The sequence below is a fragment of the Grampus griseus genome, assembly GCF_964374135.1.
Source record: "Grampus griseus genome assembly, chromosome: 20".
Classification (NCBI taxonomy): domain Eukaryota; kingdom Metazoa; phylum Chordata; class Mammalia; order Artiodactyla; family Delphinidae; genus Grampus; species Grampus griseus.
In genome coordinates this window covers 53,684,678-53,711,033 of record NC_139014.1, presented here as the reverse complement: position 1 = coordinate 53,711,033, position 26,356 = coordinate 53,684,678, and the positions used below count along the sequence as shown (strand labels likewise).

General features: G+C 39.1%; 1 protein-coding gene across 2 annotated transcripts in view; it reads left to right on the top strand.

The window, feature by feature from the left end:
• The window catches only part of NLK (nemo like kinase), a 145,746-nt gene that overhangs the window by 97,330 nt on the left and 22,060 nt on the right, over positions 1-26,356 (top strand). For both annotated transcript variants that reach the window (XR_014298279.1, XM_082678343.1), the window contains exons 4-5: positions 22,942-23,048; positions 24,533-24,618. Coding sequence is in view for 1 of the 2 variants with exons in the window: in XM_082678343.1 (XP_082534469.1) it covers positions 22,942-23,048; positions 24,533-24,618 (193 nt within the window). In the remaining variant the exon portion in view is untranslated. The remainder of the gene's footprint in view (positions 1-22,941; positions 23,049-24,532; positions 24,619-26,356) is intronic.

The window sequence follows — 26,356 nt, the reverse complement described above, 5'->3', positions numbered from 1 at the left end:
TCCTTAAGCAACTTTTTAAAAGACAATGATTATAACTGTTTACAAATCTTCCTACAGGGTTCAACAGGTGAGTCAGGTATGGAAAGAGCAATAAATTCTACTATGCCCTCTGTATCTTTTAGCTTCTGTGTTTTCATAGTTTTAAAATCCAGTATATACACCTAGAAAATATATTCTTTAATAATTTAGAAAGATTATATTTTTTCTGAATTGAGCTTTCAGCTTGTTAAAGGATTACATTATTCATTTTGCACTTTGAGTTCCTATTTGGAAATGTGTATGAAAGCAGTTTGGCATTTAATTACTTTGAGCCTACTGAAATTTCATCCAAGAGAAACAAGTTTCTAATTGTTTGATTGGAAAACATTACTTATCATGCTTCCATCAGGATTCTGGACTCTGTAACATAAACAGGCCCCTTCCCAGAAAGTACTAGATGTCGACTGGATTAGAATTTAAAATTTGGCTTGCTTTGGGAAAAGCTTCTTTTTAACTTGAAACATAATCTTAGCATTTTATAGAGAAGAATATGGATGGTACAGGTCTTCTGTGCTAGAAACAATCACAACCTAAAACCAATGGAAACAAGAAGTCTAACGAGATGACTATTTGTCCCCGTTTGCTAGGACTCCTGGATTTTACCTGATGTCCTGGTATAAATACTAAATAAGTTTCTCCTTCACTTTCAGAAATGTCCCTGTTTGAATAATAGGTTTGGCTTGTGCAGGCAGTGTTTAAACAGGAATTTCTTGTCGTAAAGGCAGCGAGGGAACCTACACATCCAGTTCAGCCAGTTAAAGTCCTTGGTAGGCAATAATGTAATGCTATCACTTAAACTACTCCCAGATGCAGTAGTTTAATTGATAGTGTTAGTATACTATATTTTATATACACAATATGTAATTCCCTAGTGCTATGAAACAGCTCTGTGACCCTCAGGGAATCTTAGGAGCCAGTGAAAAGCTAAGAACAAACAAAATAAAATGTGTATATGCATATGTAAGTACACTCTTCCTGCAACAACAGTACCAGCAAGGACCAGAAATCTACATTTTAGGAGTTTTGAAGATTCCCATATTGTTAGAATTTCCTCTTCATTTATTCAATAAGCATAGGCATCAACTATGTTCCTAGAACCAGGAATTTTTTTTCTGTTTTGCTCACTGTTGTATTCCCAGCACTTAGAACAGTACCTAACATATAGTAGGTGCTAAATAAATAAGATAGTCTCTGCCTTTCAAGTTTGTAATCTAGTGGGGGATACAATCATGTAAATAATAATTATAAGTTGGAAAGTATAGTGATAGAAAAAGTTCTGCATATCCTGAGAGCGTTGAGGATCTGATTTTTCACTCTTTCCCATTTTAGTTTCCAAGCTGATTACTTGAAAAGCATTTGATGATTTAAAACAAAAACTTTCACTTACCCACTGTCACCAATTCTGGCTCCTTAGCCCTGAAGCCTAGGACAGAGACACAGAAAGACAAAACCAAGGAAAAATTAGCAGAACAATCCAAGAACAGCAAAATTCCTGACTTTAACCACCTTAGTATCTACTGACTCTTTGGCTCTTTAATTTTTTTAAATTTAGTGTGTCAGGCATTGTTCTAAATACCTTTATCTCCATTTTAAAGATGAAGAAACTGTAGCTCAGAGAGGTGGATAACTTGATCAAGGTCACTTAAAAATGATAGAGCTGGGATTTGAACCCATGTTGTCTGGTCCAATGGGCCAAGAGTGCTCTTAACCCACTGATGCCTCTTAATGTTTTCCCTCAAGAACAATGTTTCCCTCAAGTCTGTGGGGTGAGATAAGATGTAAAGAAAAAACTATTATACATGGTAGAATGTGCCAAAAGAATATAGACAGGTGATGTGGGACTTTAAAAGAAAACACAAGACTTCATGGGGGAAAAGACACTTCAGTTGAGTATGGAAGGATGAGAAGGATTTGGATGGGTAACATTGAGGAGGGTGGATATTCCAAATGGAGGGAGTAAGTATCAGCATCTTTTAGGGAATGGCTAGAGTTTAGAATGCACGAATAATGAGAAATTAAGCTAGTTAGGGCCAAGTCATAGAGAGCCTTGAATGTTGAACTAAGGAAATTCATCTTTATTCAGTAGGCATTTTAGGGCCCAATGAAAGATTTTTGTGGTAAGGAATGACGGAATTGGAAGCATACTTTATAAACTTAACAAAGAATTTCTGTTTGGGTGATGAGAAAGTTCTAGAATTGGATAGTGGTGATAGTTGCATAACATTGTGATTGTGCTTAATGCCACTGAATGGTGCGCGTAAAATTGGTTAAAATGGTAATTTTTATTATGTATATTTTACCAAAAAAATTTTTTTAATTAAAAATACCTTAACAAGGACCTGACTTTTGGGGCTAAGAGGTAGTGACTGCTGTGCACAATATAGTGAAAGGACAGAAGGATTTTTGGCAATTGATTGGGACTTCTTTAGCCATGTACTCAACAGCCTAGGTTGTTGAGTTGATGACTGGTTGGGTATTTACAGAGGCAAGACAAGGAAATGAAGAAATCTGAGGGGCTGCTTAGAACATTACAGAATGGCTGGCCACATCAGTAGAGAAGCAATTGAAATCAGAAGAGGACTTGGCGTACTCTGAGAAAGGGGAGAGGCAAGATCCAAAGACAGATGTTGGGATGACAGCAAAGAGCAGGCTCAGCAGGAGTAGTTGTGTGGTGTGAATATGGAGATTATTCTAAGAAAGGGAGAACAAGTTGTAGTACCTTCAAGATCTCAAGCCACACTTTGAAATGGATGAAGTAGAATAATAATGAAAGTCTTTAGAGTTCAGATGGTTGAGAAACTGAGGGCTAGAGAGAATCTCTACCCTGGCTGCACATCACATTCACCTAGGGAACTTTAAAAAAAAAAGAAAAGAAAAGAAATGAACAGACCCTGCATCCCAGAGATAGATAGATATATATACACACACCACACACACACACACACACGTACATATATATATATTCTTAATCTTTTCCATTATGGTTCATTACAGGATATTGAATATAGTTCCCTGTGCTGTACAGTAGGACCTTGTTGTTTATCCATTCTATATAGAATAGTTTACATTTGCTAGTCCCAAACTCCCAATACAGCCCTCCCTCACCCCACTTTCCCTTGGCAACCACAAGTCTGTTCTCTATCTGTGGGTCTGTTTCTTTTTTGTAGGTAAGTTCATTTGTGTCATATTTTAGGTTCCACATATAAGTGATATCATATCATATTTGTCTTTCTCTTTTGGACTTAACTTCTAGTACAATAATCTCTAGGTCTATCCATGTAGCTGCAGATGGCATTCTTTCATTCTTTTTTATGGCTGAGTAATAGTCCATTTTTTTTGTGTGTGTGTGTGTGTACCACATCTCCTTTATCCATTCATCTGTCGATGGCCATTTAGATTGTTTCCAAGTCTTGGCTATTGTAAATAGTGCTGCTGTGAACATGGGGGAGGGGTGTGTGTATCTTTTTGAATTATAGTTTTGTCAGGATATGTGTCCAGGAGTGGGAGAGTGGGATTGCTGGACCATATGGCAACTGTATTTTTAGTTTTTTAAGGAACCTCCATACTGTTCTCCACAGTAGGTGCCCCAGCTTACATTCCCACCAACAGAATAGGAGGGTTCCCTTTTCTCCACACCCTCTCCAGCATTTGCTATTTGTAGACTTTTTTTTTTTTTGCGGTACGCGGGCCTCTCACTGCTGTGGCCTCTCCCGTTGCGGAGCACAGGCTCCGGACGCGCAGGCTCAGCGGCCATGGCTCACGGGCCCAGCCGCTCTGCGGCATGTGGGATCTTCCTGGACCGGGGCACGAACCCGTGTCCCCTGCATCGGCAGGCGGACTCTCAACCACTGCGCCACCAGGGAAACCCTGCAGACGGACTCTTAACCACTGCGCCACCAGGGAAGCCCCCTGTAGACTTTTTAATTATGGTCATTCTGACCAGTGTGAGCTGGTGCCTCATGGTAGTTTTGATTTGCATTTCTCTAATAATTAGCAATGTTGAGCACCAGAGATTCTGATTTAATTGGTTTGAGTTGGATCCTAGGCATCAGTCAGTTTTTTTTTTAAACTTCCCTCCAGTGAACTTAATGTGGCCTCGGGGTTGGGATCCACTAGACTAAAGCTCTGGAATGATTCTCGGTATGAATGTTGAAGTTACCAGTGACCACCTAGGAGAATTTGAATACGCAAATGTAAACTAGCTTTTTGTGTCATGTAGCTAAAATCAGGATTGTTGTATAGGCTGCTAGAAAAGACAAGGATGCGAGAATGTGGAATTAGCTTCTGTTGTATATTTTTTAAGAGGTTTTTGAGCATAGCAGTGGGACCAACCATAGCCTGGAAAGGGTAGGAGAGAAGAAGGCAGCTTACTCCTTCTCTACTTATCAGCTTTTTTTTTTCTTTTTTAATTTATTTTTGGCTGTGTTGGGTCTTCGTTGCTGCTTGCGGGCTTTCTCTAGTTGCAGCGAGTGGGAGCTACTGTTCGTTTCCTTGTGAGGTCTTCTCATTGCAGTGGCTTGTCTTTGTTGCAGAGCACGGGCTCTAGGAGTGCGGGCTTCAGTAGCTGTAGCATGCGGGCTCAGTAGTTGTGGCTCGCAGATTCTAGAGCGCAGGCTCAATAGTTGTGGTACACAGGCTTAGTTGCTCCACGGCATGTGGGATCTTCCCGGACTAGGACTCGAACCCGTGTCCCCTGCATTAGCAGGCAGATTCTTAACTGCTGCGGCCACCAGGGAAATCCTGTTCCTTGGCTCTTAATGTCTGCGTTTGTGTATACACGTGCATTTATTTGCTTTGGAGGGCTGTGATGATGGAAGATTAGTAATCCCAGGCTCTACCACCTACATTTGACAGACACAGAAGCTTGCCTTTGCCTTCTCTAGGGTACTTTGGGAAGAAAAGAGCTGAGGTTTGAAATAACGTAATATTTTCTAGGATGCTTTTTCTGTTTCATTGCATTTATGGTTATAGCCTTAGTGACAAGGACTCAGCCAACAAAATTTTCTGGGCCATGACAGGTTATGTAGAATAACAACTTTCCAGGGGTTTTTTCTTTTTTTCCGGTGGCAGAATAGACTTCTTTTTCTTTTTTTAGTCAATTTTAAATCGCAAATTAAAGGTAGTTTTTATTTTTTGATTTTTGATATTCTATACAACAAATTAGTTATCTTAAAAAGAAGAGGAATTTGCCTTAGCCTGGGAAAGAGATTGTTATAGTCGAACATTTTAACACCATGACCTTTTATTCCATTGATTTCTATAGAGAAGCACCGGCATGCTTCAGAAAAGGTCAGTGATTCTAATTGAAGCACACACCAATTTTTTTCTGGTTGCAAAGACGCCCATGGTTTTTGTTGCAAAGAAGATGATGAGATTTAGGGCTGACCATTTGTTACCAGAGAAAGCAATTTTCTCTGTGATGCATTGCTGTTTTTCTTTCACATGGAAAGCATTGTTTGAAATCAACAATACCCATAAACCGGATTTTCATTATCCATGCTATTTAATGCCCTCGTTTTTATTTCATAGGCAGTTATATATCTGAGATCGAGGTTGAAATTTCCCTCCTCTGTGGACCTGATTTTGGAAGAAAAAAATGTGAGGAAAAGGATACTGTTAAGTCTCCCATATTTATGGTTGTGAGATTTTTCCTTCCAACAGGAATGGCAGGATTTCAGAATTAGTGCTTAATGTGAGTTTAAGAATATTTTAACTGTCATTCTTGGACTTTTCATATAAGAGAATCTGTGGCTTCAGGAATCAGACTTGGGTATCTACATACTATAGTTTATTAAACCAAAAATTCGCCATGTCCTTTTGGAAAAATCACCTGATTTTCATATTTGTTTTAACTCATATTGCATAAAGATGAAGACTTTAAAACAAATAGTTGTAAAACTGTTGACCAACATGTATGGCTCCTACTTGATAAATATTTAATATTGCAAGATTTCTTCTTTATAATTTGGTTTAGTGTTGGTCTCTGTCCAGAATGAAATGGAAGAAAGAATTGTCCAGTTTTTAATATCTGCAGTCAGGGATTAAAATTGTGTTTTCAAAGCTTTCTGTCTATATTCATTCTGTAGGAAATAATTTGATACAGCAGGTTCTCCATTTTCTTCTCCCAACCCAGCTAAACCAGTTAAATACGCTTATTTTGCTATCTGAAGGCTTTTAACGCATCATTAATAGTTTCTCACACAACCTCAGTTGCTGATTGCACATAGAACATTAAATGTGTTCTCAGACTTCAGTTCAGTTAAGCAGACAGGTCAGCCGCTATAGTTCGGAACTCTAGATGGCCAGAGTTTTTGAAGCTGATAGGTAGTTTTTTTACATAAGACCACATCACAGATTTTCACATATATGCACAACTTGAGCTGTCCAGAATGGTTAGCTCTCTGTTATTAAAGTACTTATATAGCAGTGCTTTCTTATGAAATATTTGCATAGCCCTTATCAATAGCAATCATTTATTCATAATAGTTTATAAATTCTCCTGGTTTTTACTGACTGTAGAAGCTGGGTAATGAATCAGCTTTATTCTCTTTTGTCTGAGAGGTGGAAACAATATAAGTTATAGACTGATTGGCAGGCCTGAACATGGTAATATGGAAAATTGCCTTCATTACATATTCTTCGAGGATTGTTATATTAGGAAATTGACCACCAAGTATCTCCCTTTCTTCTCCTTACAAAGCCTTGGTGGCTCCTCCAATACATGTTCTTGATGTTGGAGCCTACATAACAGCACTCTAAAATCAGTGCCGTCTGCACTCCTTCTGCTTGCCATGCTCTCATCATCCGTTAGTTCTGCTGCCTGACAAGAGCAGTCTTGAGTTTGGTGACTTACTATCACATCATGAAATGGGAACAAGCTCCTTATCCTCTGTTTATTTCAAAATCTTTATCATCAGTTCAGGGCCGACCTAGTCAGCATTCTGCTAGCTTGAGGTAATAGAAAATCTATCGTAGTGTCAAAGAGCATGGAGTCTGGAACCAGACGACCTAGATTTGAATCGCAGCTTTGCCTCTTACTACCTGTGTTTTCTGTGGTTTTTTTGGTTTTTGGTTTTTGGCTGCGTTGGGTCTTTGTTGCTGTGCACAGGCTTTCTGTAGTTGTGGCGAGTGGGGGCTACTCTTTGTTGTGGTGCGCAGGCTTCTCATTGCGGTGGCTTCTCTTGTTGCGGAGCACGGGCTCTAGGCTTGCAGGCTTCAGCAGTGGTGGCATGCGGGCTCAGTATTTGTGGCTCACAGGCTCAGTAGTTGTGGAGCACGGGCTTAGTTGCTCAGCGGCATGTGGGATCTTCCAGGACCAGGGCTCGAACCCGTGTCCCCTGCATTGGCAAGCGGACTCTCAACCACTGCACCACCAGGGAAGTCCAACCTGTGTTTTCGTGGGCGAGTTACTTAACCTCTCTGTGCCTCAATTTCCTGGTTAATAAAATGAAAATTATAATAGTACCTACCTCATAAAGTTATTTTGAGGAATAAATTGGGATAGTCAAATAGACTTAGAACAGTACCTGGCACTTAATAAGTGCTATAAAAGTAGTAAGGGAAGGCCTTACAGAGGAAGTAGAACTTAGTGAAGCTGGAAGACAATAGGAACTCCTATGAACTTTGTGATGCAAACAAAGTGTGCCAAGCCAGCTACCAACAGATGGCATTAGCAAGTACTCATCACAAACAAATGGACTTTCATAATGGTCTGTCAGTAACAAACCTAGCCTAGTTATAGAAAGATTTTTTGTCTTAATAATAAGATGTGAACTGTTAATGAGGAATGGGTTGTCAACCTCAGTACCTCATATTCCCTTACGTGGCCTCCTCTTACCAGAAAATATATTCTATATACAACCCACTAGCAGCTCCAAGCCTTCCATCCAGACTGCATCCACATTATATCTTTCTTACTACTTTTTCTTTTTCCATTACCTTAACCAAACCTTTCTTATTAATTAGAAAGATAAGACCTAATCTCCTCCTTCAACCTGCAGTCCCAGAACCACTCCCCTTGTTATGCCCTAAAGTAGTGGTCACATCTCCTAGTAGCGGTCCCTTCCTGACTGCACAAAGATTACCTTGGCCTTAGTGTACTAGCAAATCTGAGGTTGTTTTAAAAGAACTGTTTAAAGTTCCAGCTCACAGTTGGAATTTTTTTCCCTCTGCTTTGAAGAGAGTCACTATAGTCAGAGCAACTTATTCACACCAGCTCTTTGAAACATGTGTGTTTCAGGTGAAGCCAAAAAAGTCTAAAGCTAGAATCTAGTCTTTTCACCTCTATTACAAAATAAATATACCTCTAAAACTTCCCAGCTGGTGGGAATGAAATGCTTATCAGACTTCCCAACTAATAGAGGGTAATAATGAATAACAACAAAGCCATACCTAAATAACCCCATTATCATTCTCTTGAACTGGTTAACCTTCTGATTATTAGCCTCTTGACACACTTAATTCAGGTGTGAGAGTTTAGGGGTGCTCGTAGGACTATTTATTTGATCTTTTTGTCCTATCCCACTGTTCTGACTTTATTTCTATTTTTTAAGGTTGGTAGACACCAGGGAGGCATGTGTTACATGCCCAGAGGTTTCAGAAGCCACTAAATATATCAGGCCTGCCTTAATTGGAGGATATGGGGAAGCAGTGGGGCTTTTAGCCACTTCATAGACCAGCTGAGTTTCCAGCTACCAACTCAATTTATTTGAGAGCAGTACTTCAAGGAACTTAATAGACCTACAGTGCACTAGCACAAATCTGTATTTTAGCCGGAGTACAATTTATTTATGTACTACTTATTATATTGGTTTTCTCTCTGTATATATATGAATGTCATTATTAAAATTAAGAGCACTGAATTGTTGGTGATAGGTTTAATAATTATGTGTTTTATTGACAGTTTTCCTCGTACTGCTACATCACTTAGGGGTGGCAAGAGAACCCAGATGGTAGATAATAGGATTAGGTTGAAGTGGCATTTTTCCAAAGGAAATATGATATGCATGAGCCAAGCAGAGTTTTGTTTCATGTGTGTGTTGTTTTGGATATGTGGAATACTAATCAGTTAGGGGAAACCAGTATGATAGCTAATGTGTACCACCCTGAGCTCAGACTGAGAAACTCTTCAGGTTACTAGAAGCCCTTTACCAAAACCAGGAGTCCCCTGTGTGGAGGTCTCACAGAGATTAACACTTTTAATTGCTCCCTTGAGTTTCCAATCTGTCCAAAACCAACCCTAGTTCTTTCTCAAAAGTAATATACAGTATGCCCTGTAGAAAACTTTTCTTGGTCTAAGAAAAGGGTTTTTGTCCTCTTATGAAGGAATGTGACTATCACAAATGGACATACTGTTTTTTGGTGCCAAGAAAACTAGTACATGAGACCCCATTAATAAGAAGTGAATATAATTTTCCTTTTCAGCAGTGATACCCTTTTGAAATTCTGATCTTTCTTTTTAAGATCAGTACCTTAAAAGAGCTTTTTAAATTGGTTGCCTGTTTTGCGTGTGTTTGTTGTTTTTACTTATTTCCTTTGGCTTTTTCTTAGGGTGGGGGGGAGGGATGTTAGGAGGAGATAAGAGCATAGTCACATGTGTTCTTCCCATAACAGTGGTGATGATGGTAGCAGCAGCTTCCACGTAATCACTCTTCCCTATGTGCCAGGCATTTATGTGTGATTCACGTACAACATCTAAACCTGGCAGTAACCGTGTGTAGTAGGTTGTGCCTCTTTCTTTGTTTTTATTTTCATTGTGCCTCTTTTATAAAAGTAAAAACAAACTCAGAGAAGTTATTTAACTTGCCTAATGTTACCAAGCTAGTAAGTGACCGAGTCGAGATTCTAACCTGGTCTTTGATTCCAAAGCCTACACCACACTGCCTAAACCCGTTTAACTCATTTTAAAAATATGCTCTCTTCTTAAGTAGAATTATTTTGTTCACATTTTTTGAGGTTTCATCTTTTGAAAGACAGAGCACAGGTCAAGAACAAAAGCTGGGATTTAGCAGCAGCTCCTCTGTGTACCAGCTATGACCTCTGGCTAGTTCCTTCACCTTTCTAAACCTCTTCACTTATTTGTGTAATGGGAATCTTAATAGGACTTACTTAGAGTAATTAGGGGTAGATAAGGCAAATTAAGTTTAAGCTGGAAGTCTGACACATAGAAAACTCTCAATAAATACCAGCTATTTTTTTTTTGATCAAGCTTCTGTGGCTGTGTACATTAAAATCTTTTTGCTTCCTTCTTGTTTTCTCTACCTGATTTTTACACATCAATCTCAGGCTTCTTCTAATCTCTTGAATGTTGCCTTGCATTCATCCATCTTTTTTCTCTGTTTTGTCATTGAGTTAGCATGCTCTCTACACCCACTTGGTACCTAGTCAGTATTTATTGATGCGAATGATGGTGGTTAAACAAAGCTGCTGTTGGCACCAGTCCTGCAGCCTCTGTGACTGCCTGCCTGAGTAATCATGACTCCTAAAAACAGAAAAGGACTCAATCATCTTACTCATAATTGAAGGTCAGAATTTGATGTCAGCATTTGTTTCTGTGGTGATTATGTAGCTTTTTCTGCAGAATTACTTGACAGTTGGAGTAGCCAGGCTTTCTGGCATGAGGCTGATTATGATGCATTCTTAAATTACTTCCTAAAATAGATGCAGCATCATAAAGGTGGGTTAAACAAATATTGATTGTAGTACAGATTTGTTTTAATTGGAGCAAGAGGTCAGGGGAGGCTTACCATTGAGGGTAGTTGACTGCCAGGCTCTATATCCATCTACATTAGTTCCCTAGTCATCTTGCCCGTAATCCTTTCTTGCATCAAAGAAAATTGTACAAAACTGTTTTTAATCCCAAACACTCCTCCCTTTTCTCTGCCTTTCTGGTATCTCTAATACATTCCTACCTCATTTCTTTGATTGATCCTCAGAAGATTTCTTATTTTTGCTTTTTCCTGCTTCAACCTCTGTTCTCCATGAACACATTTTACTCCTCAGCAACCTTTGTGGGAGTCTAGCAGGGTGTCATGCATATTATATTTGGGCTCTATGCACTAACAACTCAGCTCTTGACACTGATGTGCATTATTCTAAAGAACATATCAGTAAGGTTGAATTTATAACTCATTAATGGTTATAAATGACATGCTTCCATAATTTCAAAATCCAGATTTTTTTTTAATAAAAGAAGGAAAGAATGGGAAAAATATTTAATAAAAAATAAAAACTTTGTGCAAGAAAAAGAAGATTGTAACCAAAAGCAAAATTAACACCCCGGGCTTCCCTGGTGGCGCAGTGCTTGAGAATCCGCCTGCCAGTGCAGGGGACGCGGGTTTGTGCCCCGGTCCGGGAAGATCCCACATGCCACTGAGCGGCTGGACCCGTGAGCCATGGCCGCTGAGCCTGCGCGTCTGGAGCCTGTGTTCTGCAGCGGGAGAGGCCACAGCAGTGAGAGGCCCGCGTACCGGAAAAAAAAAAAAAAAATTAACGTCCCATCTGTGGCAGATTTCATTTAGTAGAGACTTGTTTATTTCTTACCATATCTAATGTAATATAATATATAAACTTATATTTTCAATTTAGATCTCCAACCAAAGCCTGTCCTATATTTCCAGCAATCTCTAGTTCAGAGATTTTTCTAGTTGTTTTTTTTTTCTTTTTTTCCCATTTTCTTCTCAAGGACTACTAGCCCAACCCTCTACCCCACCACACACAAAAAGTTAGCTGGGACTTCTTTATATGTACACAGACGTGCGCGCACGTGAATTTTTAAAATTCTCCTTATCCGTTAAGAAAAAAATAGGGAATGTGAAGCTATGCAAGTAAGCATACGTGATTCATAGGTACAGGAAAATGTTTATTGAATTGTCAATTTTAGCTTTGTAATTTGACTAAGAAGGGTGGAAGGGGACTTCCCTGGCAGTCCAGTGGTTAAGACTCCACCCTTCCAATGCAGGGGGCATGGGTTTGACCCCTGGTCGGGGAATTAAGATCCCACATGCCACACGGAGTGGCCAAAAATAAATTTTTTTAAAAAAAGAAAGAAAAAAGGGTGAAAGGAATAAGACTTGAAGGAAGGAACTCAGGAGGTAGAAAGAGACAGAGGCAAAGAAAGTATAAGGTAGAAAAACTTGCCTCTATGATTTTTTTTTTTTAACCCTTGTATTATTTTTCAGTTGCTGGTCAAAGGAGTATCATTATTTAGCCTGTCCACCTGACATTCCTTCACCCCCAGCCTAGATCTGTTGCGTGGGAGTAGTTCCAGGCTGTTATGCGGATTAAATGAGGTGACCTATGTTAAAAGTGGCACATAGTAGGCTCAAAAATATTTTTCACCAAACTGAGATCATACTTCAGCAAACGGTGGGATTGCTTCTTATTTGAGGTTGTGGCCTACTAGTAACAGAACTAAGACTACAGATCCTAGAAGAAATTAAGAAGAGTACTTGTGTGGATTTGGGCAGTCACTTCAGACATCTTCGGATTCAGTTCCTTCCAAAAGGAAAGACTAAAACTCAAAAAGAGAACAAGTAGTCTCTAGAATAACCTACCACTTGTGCTGTGAGAACTCATAGAGATAATTCGTATAAAGTGCTTAGAAAGTGCCTGGCACATAGAGAAAGGTCAATAAGTGTTAGTTGCTTTTATTTTTGTTATTTCTCATGTGTTTTTAAAAAGGTCTTAAGGTGAACCATTTTAGGAAACCTAAGGAAAGTATGTATGTGTTTTTATAGATATAGGCAAATTGCCAATTAGAATGTGCATCTAATCAGAAGTTCAGTAGGAGCTGAAGAACTCTTGATGGTTTCTCACATGTTTAACTAAAGATTTAAATCTCTGTAGTTATTGGAATTTAGCAATTCTAATAATTTAGAGATTTATCTTTTTAGAAGAATATTTCTTGGTTGTGCTACTTTGTTTCTCTTACTCCTGTTGGCTGTGTGATGGCAAATCTGGCGTATTCAATCCCAAAGCAGTGCCTAAGGGGCTTTATGAGATTAACAGCCATAACACTGTTGTGATATTTGAGTGAATCTGTTGTAATTGCTTGTTTAATTGTCCATCTCCCTTGGTGGGCTATGAACTCAGTGACAGCAGTGACATTCTTATAGACCATCAAATTTCCAGTGTCTAGAACGGTGTCTAGCACATGCTGCTGTTGAGAATATTTGTTGAAGAACGAAGAGAGTGACTTCCCATTTGAAGACACATGGCAAGGGAGGGATCCTGAAAGCCACATCATGTATTGCTGTACTGATTTTCTGATTTTTGCTTGGAACCTGGTTTTTGCAACATGCAAATAATGTCAGTCTTATGGATTTCATTTTCTCTCTTGATAGTGAACAGAGTGAGGCAGAATTTCATGGAAAGGGTCAGTCTTAGAAATCATGACAATCTGGGTTTGAATCCGAGCTCTGTGTCAGCAGCTTAACCTGTCCCAGCCTCAGTGTGCTCATATCTTAATAGAAATAGTTACAAATTAGGTATTGTTAGTGAGGATTAAATGAGATGACATATAAAGTGGCACATAAGTAGCTTCAACAGAAAGTTAGCTTCCTTTCTCCTTTTCTTCTCCTCATAGCGCATAATTAAAAGTAATTCAGCTATTCTTTATTTCAAAGTAATCTGCATGTTGTGGTGACATTTGGTTAAGAAATGGGAATAGTAGGCAAGCTGCTATGGGAAGCAGCTTGGTGGGGTAGAGAGAGCACTAGACTAGGAGTCGGGACTGAATGTGACCTTGGGTAAATCATATGACCTCTCTAGCTGAAGTTTGTGTTTCTCTTAAGTGATATTCCCCATTGACTAATAATTGAGAAAGCAGCAAAGGGACTATTTTGTACCCTGTTATATATAAAGAAGCTTCTGAAATGTCAGTATTACCAAAACAAAAAACCAAACACAATTAACTCTTTAAAACAACACAGAAACGTTTGTGTCTCTTGGGCACCTGAGGCATCGAGAGCTGCCATACCCCCCCACCGCCCCCTCCTTGCATTTGTAATTGTTAATTTGCATCTTTCGTTTTTCTGAAGCAAATCAGTACATTTTGAAATCCATATTTCATGGAGCTACTTAACTAATTGCTGCAATCAGCAGCAATTTATTTTATAGCAGCGCTGTTCAGATCGCTCTGAGGTTAGCATACCATGCACAGTGTGTTTTTTACAACCATATTTTTAATGATGAGTTTTAATAAGGGAAAATGGTTAATCTGCTGATATTCTCCTGAAAGTCCTAACTTTGGTCCTGTGTTTTACCTTTACCCAATGCTAACTTAAAAGGCCACAGCAAAGTCATTGACCCAGTGGGTGCACCGGCTGTCGGAGAGGCTGTCCCATTTAGAAGGACGGGAGAGGGAAAGAGCACCCTGTTTTTCTTCTTGTTTGGAGACCCTCATTAACAATAATCAGATAGCTGCTGTTCAAGTTAATGGCACCTCTGAGTCCCTGTCAAGAGAGCTTTATTTAATGCGCAACAGACCTGGAGTGATGCAGGTGCCTTTTCAGGCCCTCATTTAATTTAAGCTGCTTTAGTTGGCATGGCAACTAGTTGAGACATCTGGGAGACATTATGCTAGGGATTGAGACTTCAGAGGATTTCTGCTAGAGCAAAGCAGAAACCTTATCATAAAGTGGTATGTGTTGCTTCTAAATTTCTGCAGCTATATTGTTAAATCTCCAAATTCAGGAATTGTATTTTCCAGAGAAATAAAATTTTTTAAGGTTGGCCTGGTCGTTGGCTTGTTTTCTGTGAAGAAAAAAATGCTTTATTCGTGAGGTGAAAAATACTCATTTCAACCCTGAAGAATTTACTTTGCTAAACTAAAGTTTGACAGAACTTACTCTCTGCAGAGTGGCTGTTTTAATCACTTTGTAAAAATCATACATTTAAAATTTATCAGACTTTTTTTTTTTTTTTTTTTTTTTTTTTTTTTTTTTTGCGTTACGCGGGCCTCTCACTGCTGTGACCTCTCCCGTTGTGGAGCACAGGCTCTGGACGCGCAGGCTCAGCGGCCATGGCTCACGGGCCCAGCAGCTCCGCGGCATGTGGGATCCTCCCAGACCGGGGCACGAACCCACGTCCCCTGCATCGGCAGGCGGACTCTCAACCACTGCGCCACCAGGGAAGCCCTATCAGACTTTTATGTTTAAAAGATATTAGAGGAGGGGAAAGCACCTCTGCACAAAGGTAAACAAAATGGTCAAGGTAGACAGGGCTGTATGTGGTTTTGCCCTGGACTTTCTGGTTAAATTAAGAGTTTATTTAAAAAAAAAAAAAAAAGAGTTTATTAACCTACCTTCATTTTTTTTTAACCCAGCATGTCATCTTCTCAAGAAGCAGAGATGTGAAAGTAACACTCTTCTAAACTCTTCTTAAATATTATAACAGGAGATTGAATGAAAGGTTTTTTAAATTCACAGATCCTAAGGACAGTAACATAGTAATCTAGTTATTTGCATTTAGCAGAGGGAATACCTGCTGGTTTATATTTTGTAAGAAACTGTGCACATATGTATGGGCTCTTAGTATAGAAGAATTGACTTACCACTTGAAATCATTCATTTTGAATGCCTTGTTTTTCAGGGGTTTTTTGATATCTGGTAATACTTTGCTCTGTGTTAGGTTGAACAATGTGAAATTACTATTTTTGGTGGTCAAAATGGTCCAACATTGTCAGTTCAAATCCAACAGGTCTAGGATGTGAACAACACCCTGATCTGGAAATATATGTTTCGTAATGCTAAGTGAAACGTAAGAGTTTTTTCTGAAATTAGTAATTATTTATAAAATATCTGATTAGAACAGTACCCATTCCAGCCAGACAGTGTTTTGATTTTCCCTTTTCTTTGAAAATATAGTCACTGTTAGAAGAAAGCATATGACATTATTTCATACTTATTCTCTGTTTTTGGCTTTTGTATCAATTCGTTCCTTTTATAAGTCAAAGCAAGATTTTTCAAGTGCCAGCCCTGAGAATTCAACCTGATAACTTGAAAATTAAGATGTTTTCTCTCTGCTGTTTGCATGCATACCAACTGTCACCAGTAACAGTAAAGATTCTGGAATCGCAACTTGGCTACCTGTTTTATACAGATATGTAAGGCAGAATAGAATATAACCTGGTCTTCACTTCCATGCAAGAACTTTTCAATCCTGGCAGGAAGAAAAAATTGTCAATAAACTCAGAAGACATGGCTGACATCCCATACAGATGAGTACTCTCTTTAGGAATTTTTTTTCCCTGAGTAAAACTGCATGTTGATATTAAGTTGATAGTACTTAATACAGGGATAGCAGTTGTGAAGTTTTTCTGGTTTTGTTCTGTTGTTCTGTCTTGGTTTTTTTCCTGTGTAATGTTCCTTTGTTTTCGTCCCTTGAGATTTCTGGAACCAACTCAGGAATATTAGGACTTCTGATTAAGGCTTAATGGTGCAAATAGAAGTTTTTTCCTGTCTCTATCCTATGATTAAGATTTCCTAGTGGGAAAATTTTTTAGTATATACAAGAGGGTTAATATCCTTAATATGTAAGGCACTTTTACAAATAAATTATCACCCCAGTAGAAAATTGAGTAAAGAAAAGAAACAAGTCTCTCTCTCACTCTTTCTGTCTTTTTCCCTCTCTCATACTCACACATATATATGGCCAATAAACATGTAAACAGTTTTCAATCTGAAAACACAGTTGATAGAACACAAATCTTTACTGCCAGTTCTTCCTGAAGCCCCCCTAAAATGTCAGTAAAGGGTTAGGAACTCAAACTAGAAGAGGCAGAAACCTCTGCTGGCAGTAATGAGAACCCAGAAACAAGTTAGTTCTTGCTCAGAACATCAGAGCAGCTCAGGGTTTGGAGGCATCAAGTATCTCAGAAAGTAAGGGTGCAGGTAGGCCTAAACACAGAATTGGTTGCAAGCCTGTGTAAGAAGTAGTAAGATGTTCAAATGTCCAGATCGTCTCCTATTCCGCAGGAGACCGTATAATACTTTATTTCCTGGAGACAGCATGAACGGAGCTGTGGTGTCTTTGGCCCCATCCCCCACTGATACAGAACACTGGCAACCTGGCCTGTGCCCTCCAAGACAGAAGTTTGGAGGGCTCTTCTCTAGAGAAATGGATTAACCCAAGAGAGAGGATCTATACGTAATTGAGGATCCTTTGTGAAACAAAATTAAAGCTCTATGCCGCCGCCCCCCACACAAAGCTACATTACAGTCAAAACAGTAATAACCTGGGCTTCCATGGTGGCACAGTGGTTGAGAGTCCGCTTGCTGATGCAGGAGACACGGGTTCGTGCCCCAGTCCGGGAGGATCCCACATGGCGCGGAGCGGCTGGGCCCGTAGGCCATGGCCACTGAGCCTGCGTGTCTGAAGCCTGTGCTCCGCAATGGGAGAGGCCACAACAGTGAGAGGCCCGCGTACTGCAAAAAAGAACAAAAAACAACAACAGTAATATCCTAAAGGCCAATTGGTAGGAGATTGCTTAAGTCATGCCATATTACATAAATTGGAATACTATTTAAGCACTTTTTGGGGGGGGGCACTGCGTTGGGTCTTCATTGCTGCGTACAGGCTTTCTCTAGTTGCAGCGAGCAGGGACTACTCTTCGTTGCGGTGCGCGGGCTTCTCATTGCGGTGGCTTCTCTTGTTGCGGAGCATGGGCTCTAGGCACGCCGGCTTCAGTAGTTGTGGCTCGCGGGCTCTAGAGCACAGGCTCAGTAGTTGTGGCACACAGGCTTAGTTGCTCCGTGACATCTGGGATCTTCCCGGACCAGGGCTCGAACCTGTGTCCCCTGCATTGACAGATTCTTAACCACTGCGCCACCAGGGAAGTCCCTATTTAAGCACTTTAAATGATAGAAAAGAATTGTATACCATGGAAAGATATGCACAAGATATTTTAAATTAAAAAATATATATGTATGTGTGTGTGTATATATATATGTATATAATATGATCTACTTTGTCACGATAATTCCACTACAAGGAATATATCACTAGGAAATAATCAGATTCACATAAAGCTATATATATAGGATATTTATCTCATGGTTATTTAAAATAGTTTAGAAAGTTAGAAATAACTTGGATTTTCAACAATGACAGATTGGTTAAATGAATTATAAATATATCCATACATTAGAACCCTCTACAGTAATAAAAATTCTGCAAGAAAACAGGCAGCAAAGCCATGTGTATGCTATAATCCCAGTTTTAAAAATACAGATAGGTATGCATACACAACATTTACATGAAGATATTATAGGTTAATTCAAAGAGGTAGGATTCTATGTAGTTTTTATACTCTTTGGCTTCTTTGTATTTCCCTGATGAATTTTTGTTTTTTAACTATTTTGGAAAATTTTTTAAAATACACAAAAGGAGAGACAATAGTATAATATCTATCATATACACAATACCCAGCTTCAGCAATTACTAATCATTTTGCCAGTCTCATTTCCTTTTTATTGAGAGGAGGGGGAAAGGAGAGCTGTATTATTTTAAAGTAGATCCCAACTATCACATTATTTTACCTAAAAATACTTAAATATGCAATTCTACCTGGTAAGGGCCTTAAAAACATAACCATCATAACCTAATAAAATTAGCTAATTCCTTACTATCCCCTGATTGCCTCAAATATCTCATTTTTTAATCAGGTTTGTTTGAATCAGGATCTAAACAAAGTACATATATTGCATTTGGTTATTATATTTCCTGAGACTTTTTATCCCAAACATTCCTCCCTTCCCTTCCCCTCACAACCCCCCCTTTCTTTCTTTCTTTCTTTCTCTTTCTCTCTTTCTCTTTCTTTCTTCCTTCCTTCCTTCCTACCTTCCTTTCTCTCTCTCTTTCTTTCTCCCTCCCTCCCTTTCTTTCTTTCTTTCTTTCTCATTGATTTTTTTGGGGATATTTTTCCTGGAGAATGATCCACGTTGTGTGTTTAGCTGATTGCTTCCTCATGATGTCTTTTTATTTCCCATATTTCTAGTAAACTGATAATTAGAACTAGAAGATTGATTATATTGTTTTTTAAGACATGAATATTTTCTAGGCAGTGGTGTGTATAATTATAGGGACATAATATCTTGTCCCACAATAAGTGCTGCTAAGATTGAGTGGTGGATTGAGTTGATGTGGGTCTCATTCCTTTCAAGTGGTTTTAGCAACCATTGATAATTGGTACCTTAGATCCACGGTGTCATAGAGGTTGCAAAACAGTGATTTTTTTCCCCTAATCTTTCATTACTTCTGTATTTATTAACTGAAATTCTTCTATAAAGAACACTGAACATTTAGTATATTTTATTAGAGTTTTTTTTTTTTTTTTGCGGTACGCAGGCCTCTCACTGTTGTGGCCTCTCCCTTTGGGGAGCACAGGCTCCAGACGCGCAGGCTCAGCGGCCATGGCTCACGGGCCTAGCCACTCCGCGGCATGTGGGATCTTCCCAGACCGGGGCACGAACACGTGTCCCCTGCATCGGCAGGCAGACTCTCAACCACTGCGCCACCAGGGAAGCCCTATTAGAGTTTTTTAAAATATAACTCAAAAGAAAAGAAGGTAAAATCCTAAATTGTGTAGGGCCACTGAAACAATTTAAACATAGTCAATTTCACTATTATGTAACCTTAGGCAGGTTACTTGCCTTCTGTTAGCCTCAATTTTCTCATCTGTAATTGGGGATACCACTGCCTATCTTGTAGGATTGCCATGGAAATTAGATGAGATGATATATTTAAAATACTTAATGGAGTGGCTAATACCTAGTAGGTGCTCAATGTATATTCATTCATTCAACAGATATTTACAGGGGACTTACTATATGTAGGCATTGTTTCTTCTGAGACTTTTGGATAGACTTGTGAACAATACAGAGAAAAAACCCTTGCCCTCATGGAGAAGGATTGGAGAGACAAACAATAGATGTAATAAGTAAATTATGTAGGATAAGTACTGCAGGAAAAAAGAAAAAGTAGGGTTGTGCAAGGGGGTAGCAATTGGACGAGGAATGCAGGACACATTATTAGAGTAGTCAAAGTTGGCCTCAATCGAAACATAAAATTGAAGCAAAGATACAAAGGAGGTGAAAGAGTTAGCCAAGTAGATGTCTGGGGAAGCACAGTCCAGGCAGAGAAAATGGAAAGGGCTAAGGTTAGTGTGTGTTTAGCATTTTCAGAGAACAGCAAAGAGGAAGTGACAGGAGGTTAGAGAAGGAAGAAAGCCAGATCATTTAGCGCCCTGCAAGGACATTTTAAGGACTTTGACTTTTCCTCTATATGAAATGGGAAGGTTTTGCAGGAAAGTGACATAATCTGGCTTTCGTTCTAAAGCATGATTATGTGAAGTGCATCTAAAAAATAAGATGAATTGATGAATGGAAAGGGCCATGGTAAATGTGCACTGAAGCAAATATGACAAAATGTTAAGTGTAAATCTAGGTGGTAGGCATATATATGGTGATCACTGTTCAATTATTTCAAGTTTTTTGTGTGTTTGGAAATTGTTATAAGAAAAAAAATTTTTTAACTATTAAAGTAACTAAATCTAACCTTGATAATAATATTGTAATTTAACTGATGTATATCATCTTATAGAAAGATTCTAACATGTCACTGAAAACTCCTATAAGGAAATTCTACGTGCCAGATCTCATTTCCTCACTAATTTCTTTGGAAAGAGCCTGGTTAATAAAACCTAACATAAAAATTAAACCTAAGAGGATAAAAAGCTTAAAATTGCATTTTCTATATGATAAAGTGACTCAATATACAGACAAAATATAACAGTGAAAAATGTATTCTGGCTTAGAATTGTTTTAGAAATCTAGGGGTCTTGGGCCAGGCTGGTAATAGTGGACATGATAAGAAGTGGTCTAATTCTGTGGCTAAGTTTTGAAAGAACCAATAGGATTGGAGGCAGAGTGAGAGAGGGATCAAGGTTGACTCCAAGGTCTGTGGTTTGTGGTGTGACCAACCTGCTGGAAAAATAGGTTTGCTGTGGGAAAGCCTACACCTAGAAAGTGTGTGGTGGGGGAAAGATAGAGAATACATCTTGGACATGGTAGTTCGAGCTGTCAATTAGACATCCCATGGAGATGATGAGTAGACAGTTTGATAGACAAGCCTGGACTTAAGGAAAGAAGATTAACTAGAGATACAAAGTTGGGAGTCATCAGCATGGATGTTATTTAAAGTCATGGAACTGGATCCCGTTACCCTAGAGAGTGAGTATCGAAAGAGAAGAGGACCAGGGACTTGCCTGGCGGTCCAGTAGTTAGAACTCTGTGCTTTCACTGCCCAGGGCCCAGGTTCAGTCCCTGGTTGGGGAACTAAGATCCCAAAAGCCATGCTGCATGACCAAAAAAGAGAGAGAGAAGAGGACCGAGCCCTGGGGCATTTCAACATTAAGTGCTTGGGAAAGAGCACCAACAAAGGAGGACTGAGAAGAAAGAACCAGAGAGGGAGAAGGAAAGTCAATAGTTGGGTGTCCTGCTAGCCAGTTGAAGAAAATGTCTCAAGGAGGAGGGCGTTTCCAACTATGGTGTGTCGAGTGTTATCAGTTATTCTCCCTTACTCCCAAGTTGTCCCTTTTCCTACCTGTTTTTGCTAAAACATTAAATTAGAAGTGTTTTTAAATCCTTCTCCCCAAATAATAATCACTTACTACAAGAGACTTTTTAAAGCTCATAAGGGTAAGATACAAAGCCTAACATCACTTTTTGAAAATTTAAGTTTTGAAGGCAGATTCCTTCTCGTCTTTATTTTTATAAGCCCAGCATTTACCCTTAAAACAAGCATGTAAATGCTGAAACAAGAGCCCCAGGACCTCTTAGTTCATTTATAGCTAGTGGTAAGCACCCTAAGACTACAGCCTCCATAATACCTTTCTGGAAGAAGAATTTTAGGATCTAAGGAACTATGTAAGAAAACAAAATAACTGACATTTTGTCTTGCCTTTCCCTGCTTTGAGGTGCACAGGGCTGGGGAAGCCTTACTGTTTGACTCAGAATGTGAAACTGACTTTTACAAGGTGTCAGAAGAATTTGAATCCTGGTAGGAGCCTCCTAGAGTCAAAGGCCCTCTCCCCTTGACTTAAGGAAGCTTATATTATTTAAATCATAAAGCTTGCCCAGACTTTTAAGGAGTTCTTAACTGCAGGCAGAGTAAGACATGCATCTTTCCTTTTCTAGATAAAGCAAAAGGTGGTGCCTTCACAAGAGTCCTGAATTCCCATCTCCATTGCTCCCTGCGCCCCAGCCTTTGATCATCTGCCTTGTGTTGATTGAGCAAAACCCTGAGGGTATAACAGAGTGCAAAGCATGGGAAGCTTAAAATTTAGTAAGGGAAGTATAAATGTATAAAAAGTTAAATAATAAAAGAATTCAGTTGTGAAGATTGTAGAGAGATTTGGATTTGAACTAACCATTTGCGTATTTTTAGGAGTACCATGATTTATAGAGTAACTTAAGCCACAGTTGATAGGTAGGTTGTCATCTTTTCCATTGGTGCCATGGTGGCCTAGGGTGAGACCAACAACCCTCTCTTGGGGTTCAAAGGACACTCCAGTAACATGTCTGAATAGACCCTCAGACTGGTCTTCACACTCTTCCTGGCCCAGCTGTCACTGACAATATTTACCCTTGGTTTTCTCTTTTATAATGCTAATTATAGTGAAGTCACTTGGTTGTTTACTTCTGCTAACTTTTTAAAATTCTTTAATTTTGGCAGTGTTTTATCTTGTGAGGGCTGGAATTGTCACCTCTTTCATGCTGTCTAGAAGCTTTCTTTCCCTAAGCTTTTTCCAGCCTTAAGAACAGAAGTTATTTAGACCTGGTACCTACTTTGCAGGGATTGGGGGCTGAATTCTCGGAACTCTCCTTAACTTGAAACCTCAAGATATGTTGTCACAGAATTGATGCAGAGTGACCTACATAAAATTATCGTCTCTCCTCAACCACTCAGCTCAGATCATGTCAAAGTTTTTCTTTATCAGATTTTGCGAGGTAAGTTTTTCTTTATGAAGAAAAAGGTAGTGTCACTGTATAAATGAAATGTTTTGCTTTTCATTTGAACTAATCTGACCTTCCAAGGCTTACTTCTTCCCTAACAACTTCTTTCTTTTGACCAAGGTATATTTAATAATTTCTATACTTGATGTTAAATAAGAGGCTTTTAAGGGTAGCCAAGTGGTTCTTATTTTCAGTGATGGAAGAGAAGGGCCTATCTAATTCATTAGGTAGTCGAGGGGGTTAATATAGGGAGGTAAATAAGCAAGATGGTTTGTCAAACAAGAATGCTTTGTCACAAAGTTTCCACTAAACAGCCTTTAGTAGGAGTGTGTGGCTGGCATCAGATGACTAAATTGAAAAGGAACTGTGTTCCCTATGGATAACATACATTCTTCAAGCCAGCAGTAGGTGGGCCTGGCCTGAGTGTTGGCAGGCATGCCTGAGTTCAACTCTAGAAAAGCAAAATGACTCTTCAAGCATGGAGGAGACTGATAGAAACAGCCAGCTAACTAATTCTCTAGGCTGGCTCATTAAAGAGCACTGACTTGACAGAAAAGCGATTTGGGCTGGCATTGTTGGAGCTTCCTCTGGTCATCAGGTGTGTCCTTAAGAATTTTGCCGTTACAAATGGAGAGTTGTTTAAAGCTGAAACAGTTTTCTTACCTAGTAAAGTACTTTTTTTCTCCCACGGGATTCAAAGAATTAAGGCATTCTTTATAAAAATTGACAAGCGTCTGCCAAAAGAATTAAAGCACATACAGAGTTAAAGCTAGAAAGTTCACCTTCTATAGATTTGTTGATATTTGGGGATGGGGGTGGGGTGGGGGTAGAGGGGAGATATTGGCTATTGGACCTTTTTTCACACTTGGAAAAAAAAAGGGATTTGCTATATTTTATTCAGAAGACTCAGCCTTGAAGCTGTGATCTTTAGCAGTGCTAAAGCCCACAGTCTTTCAAGATGTCAAAAATATTTTTAAAGTAATTAATTACCCTCTTGATTCTTAGTGGTGGAGAATACTACCAACAAACCTGGGCAAGTTTCTGAATTTTGTCTCATCAGTGAAGATCTGTCCTGGGAAAGGCTCCCTGCTGGTTGATGGGAACTATTTTGTGGGAGCAGCTCACAATCACAGGTTGAGAGTATCAGCAGAGAGCTCCAGTAGCCACACTTGTGAACAATTCAAGGTTATTGGTCTGGTCAGCCTTAACTCCAGTGCTTGGAACACTTGTCTATATACTTAAACCTCAATAATCTTTCGAATTATAGACATTATCTCTAGACTGTGCAAACTTTTGATGACATTTTATAAATTATAGTTTTTTGAGGTAGGGCTAACTCAAGCTTTTAATAGTGTTCATTATGCAGTTATTTAGAGAACAATTTAAAATCCTGTACTCTTGTTTCTATGGTGTTCCCCAAATCATTGGTTGAGTAAAAGGAATTAAGTATCTGCGGATAAATCTGTTTGTTGTTTCAGGTTTGAAATATCTCCATTCAGCTGGCATTTTACATCGAGACATTAAGCCAGGGAATCTCCTTGTGAACAGCAACTGTGTTCTAAAGGTAGCTTTTCAGTTTATTTAAACATGTAAGAAAAAATTGGAACGTCAAGGCACGTTTAAGAACATGTTTTTGTGAAAGAAATGGTTAAATTTATTTTCATCACTTTACCAAAAATTAAAGAACCCAGTGTTCTCTAGCAATATCACTAGGCATGGACATAGTAACTAATTTGTAGTCTTGGCTCATGGTTTCTTGGTGATATTTTGCACATGTTTTGGAAACATTGGAATTGGAATTTCAGTGTGACTAGAAATAAGAATAGAGAAGGTGATTTCTTTTCAGATTTTTCTATTATAAAGGAAGTGTATATCAGAAGAAAGATTGGAAGACCAGTAAGCTTCTACTTACGTAAGAATCAAGTGTGGCTTTTAAGAAGACTGTCTATAAGTTTTTGCACAGCTAACATTTTTATATGCTTTTTGACTGAGGCAGCAAAGTAGGGAAATCGAAACATTTAGAAGTGAAAATACTAAGCCAGGAAAGGGTCCAATGTATTTCCACGGTATACAGTAACCAATTCTCAGTTATCCCTCTGAAGGGGTATTGATTACAGGATTTATTATGGTTAGCAGCCCGCAAATCTCAAGATGTCAATTTCAGTTTTTTATTCTTACCCCAGTACCATCCCCACCCCATTGTCTTTTGTTAGAGTGGCTCACAAATAGCAAAATCCACATGTGTACATACACCCTACCCCTAATAGAGATGTGTATTAGCAGAACTCCTAGTGAGGGGCCCACCATAGTTTTCCCTATCATAGAAATTAGAGATAAGGGCCTTCCTAGAGCTGAGTCATCTCTATGTAAGCAAATTAAAGCTCCTCTTATTTTATGAGTGGCTAAAGTATTATATGGTGCTTCAATCTACAGTAAATATTCTTAACATTTCAACTGATATATTTGAAAAAGAAAAGAACTGTTTATAGATGTTGTCTTATTTTAAACATTTTTTAAACATATTTTAAAGACTGTCATTAGTACTTAGCTTGTTGGCAAGCTAAACCTTAAAACCAAGTATATAAATGAATTTCAGGGTTTTTTTGTTGGTTTTTTTTGCGGTACTTGGGCCTCTCACTGTTGTGGCCTCTCCCATTGCGGAGCACAGGCTCCGGACGCGCAGGCTCAGCGGCCATGGCTCACGGGCCCAGCCGCTCCGCGGCTTGTGGGATCTTCCCGGACCGGGGCACGAACCCACGTCCCCCGCATCGGCAGGCGGACTTTCAACCACTGCGCCACCAGGGAAGCCCAAATTTCAGTTTTATCTTAAATGCTTTCTTTAAACTGTGGGCCAGTTTTCTTCAAAAGCTGATGTTATACTGCTTTTGAATAAAAAATTTCCCTTCACTCTTTCCTTGAAGAACTCTGTTCCTGTTTTAACTCTAGAAAGATTTAAAACCTATTTTTCATATATTCCCTGAAAACAACTAATATTGTAGTTCATTCTTTTGTTTCCACAGAAAATTAATTGTCCCAAAAACCACTAAAGTAAATATTCCTTCTATAGGTCATTTGAGTTCATTCCCCTGCCACCATCACTTTTTAAAAAGAGCCGTAGGGACTTCCCTAGTGGTCCAGTGGTTAAGACTCCACGCCCCCAGTTCAGGGGGCCCGGGTTCAATCCCTAGTCAGGGAACTAGATCCCACATGTGGCAACTAAGACCCAGCGCAGCCAAATAAATAAATATTTTTAAATAAAAATAAAAAGAGCTGTAACCTATCCCCATAACCTATTTTTATTC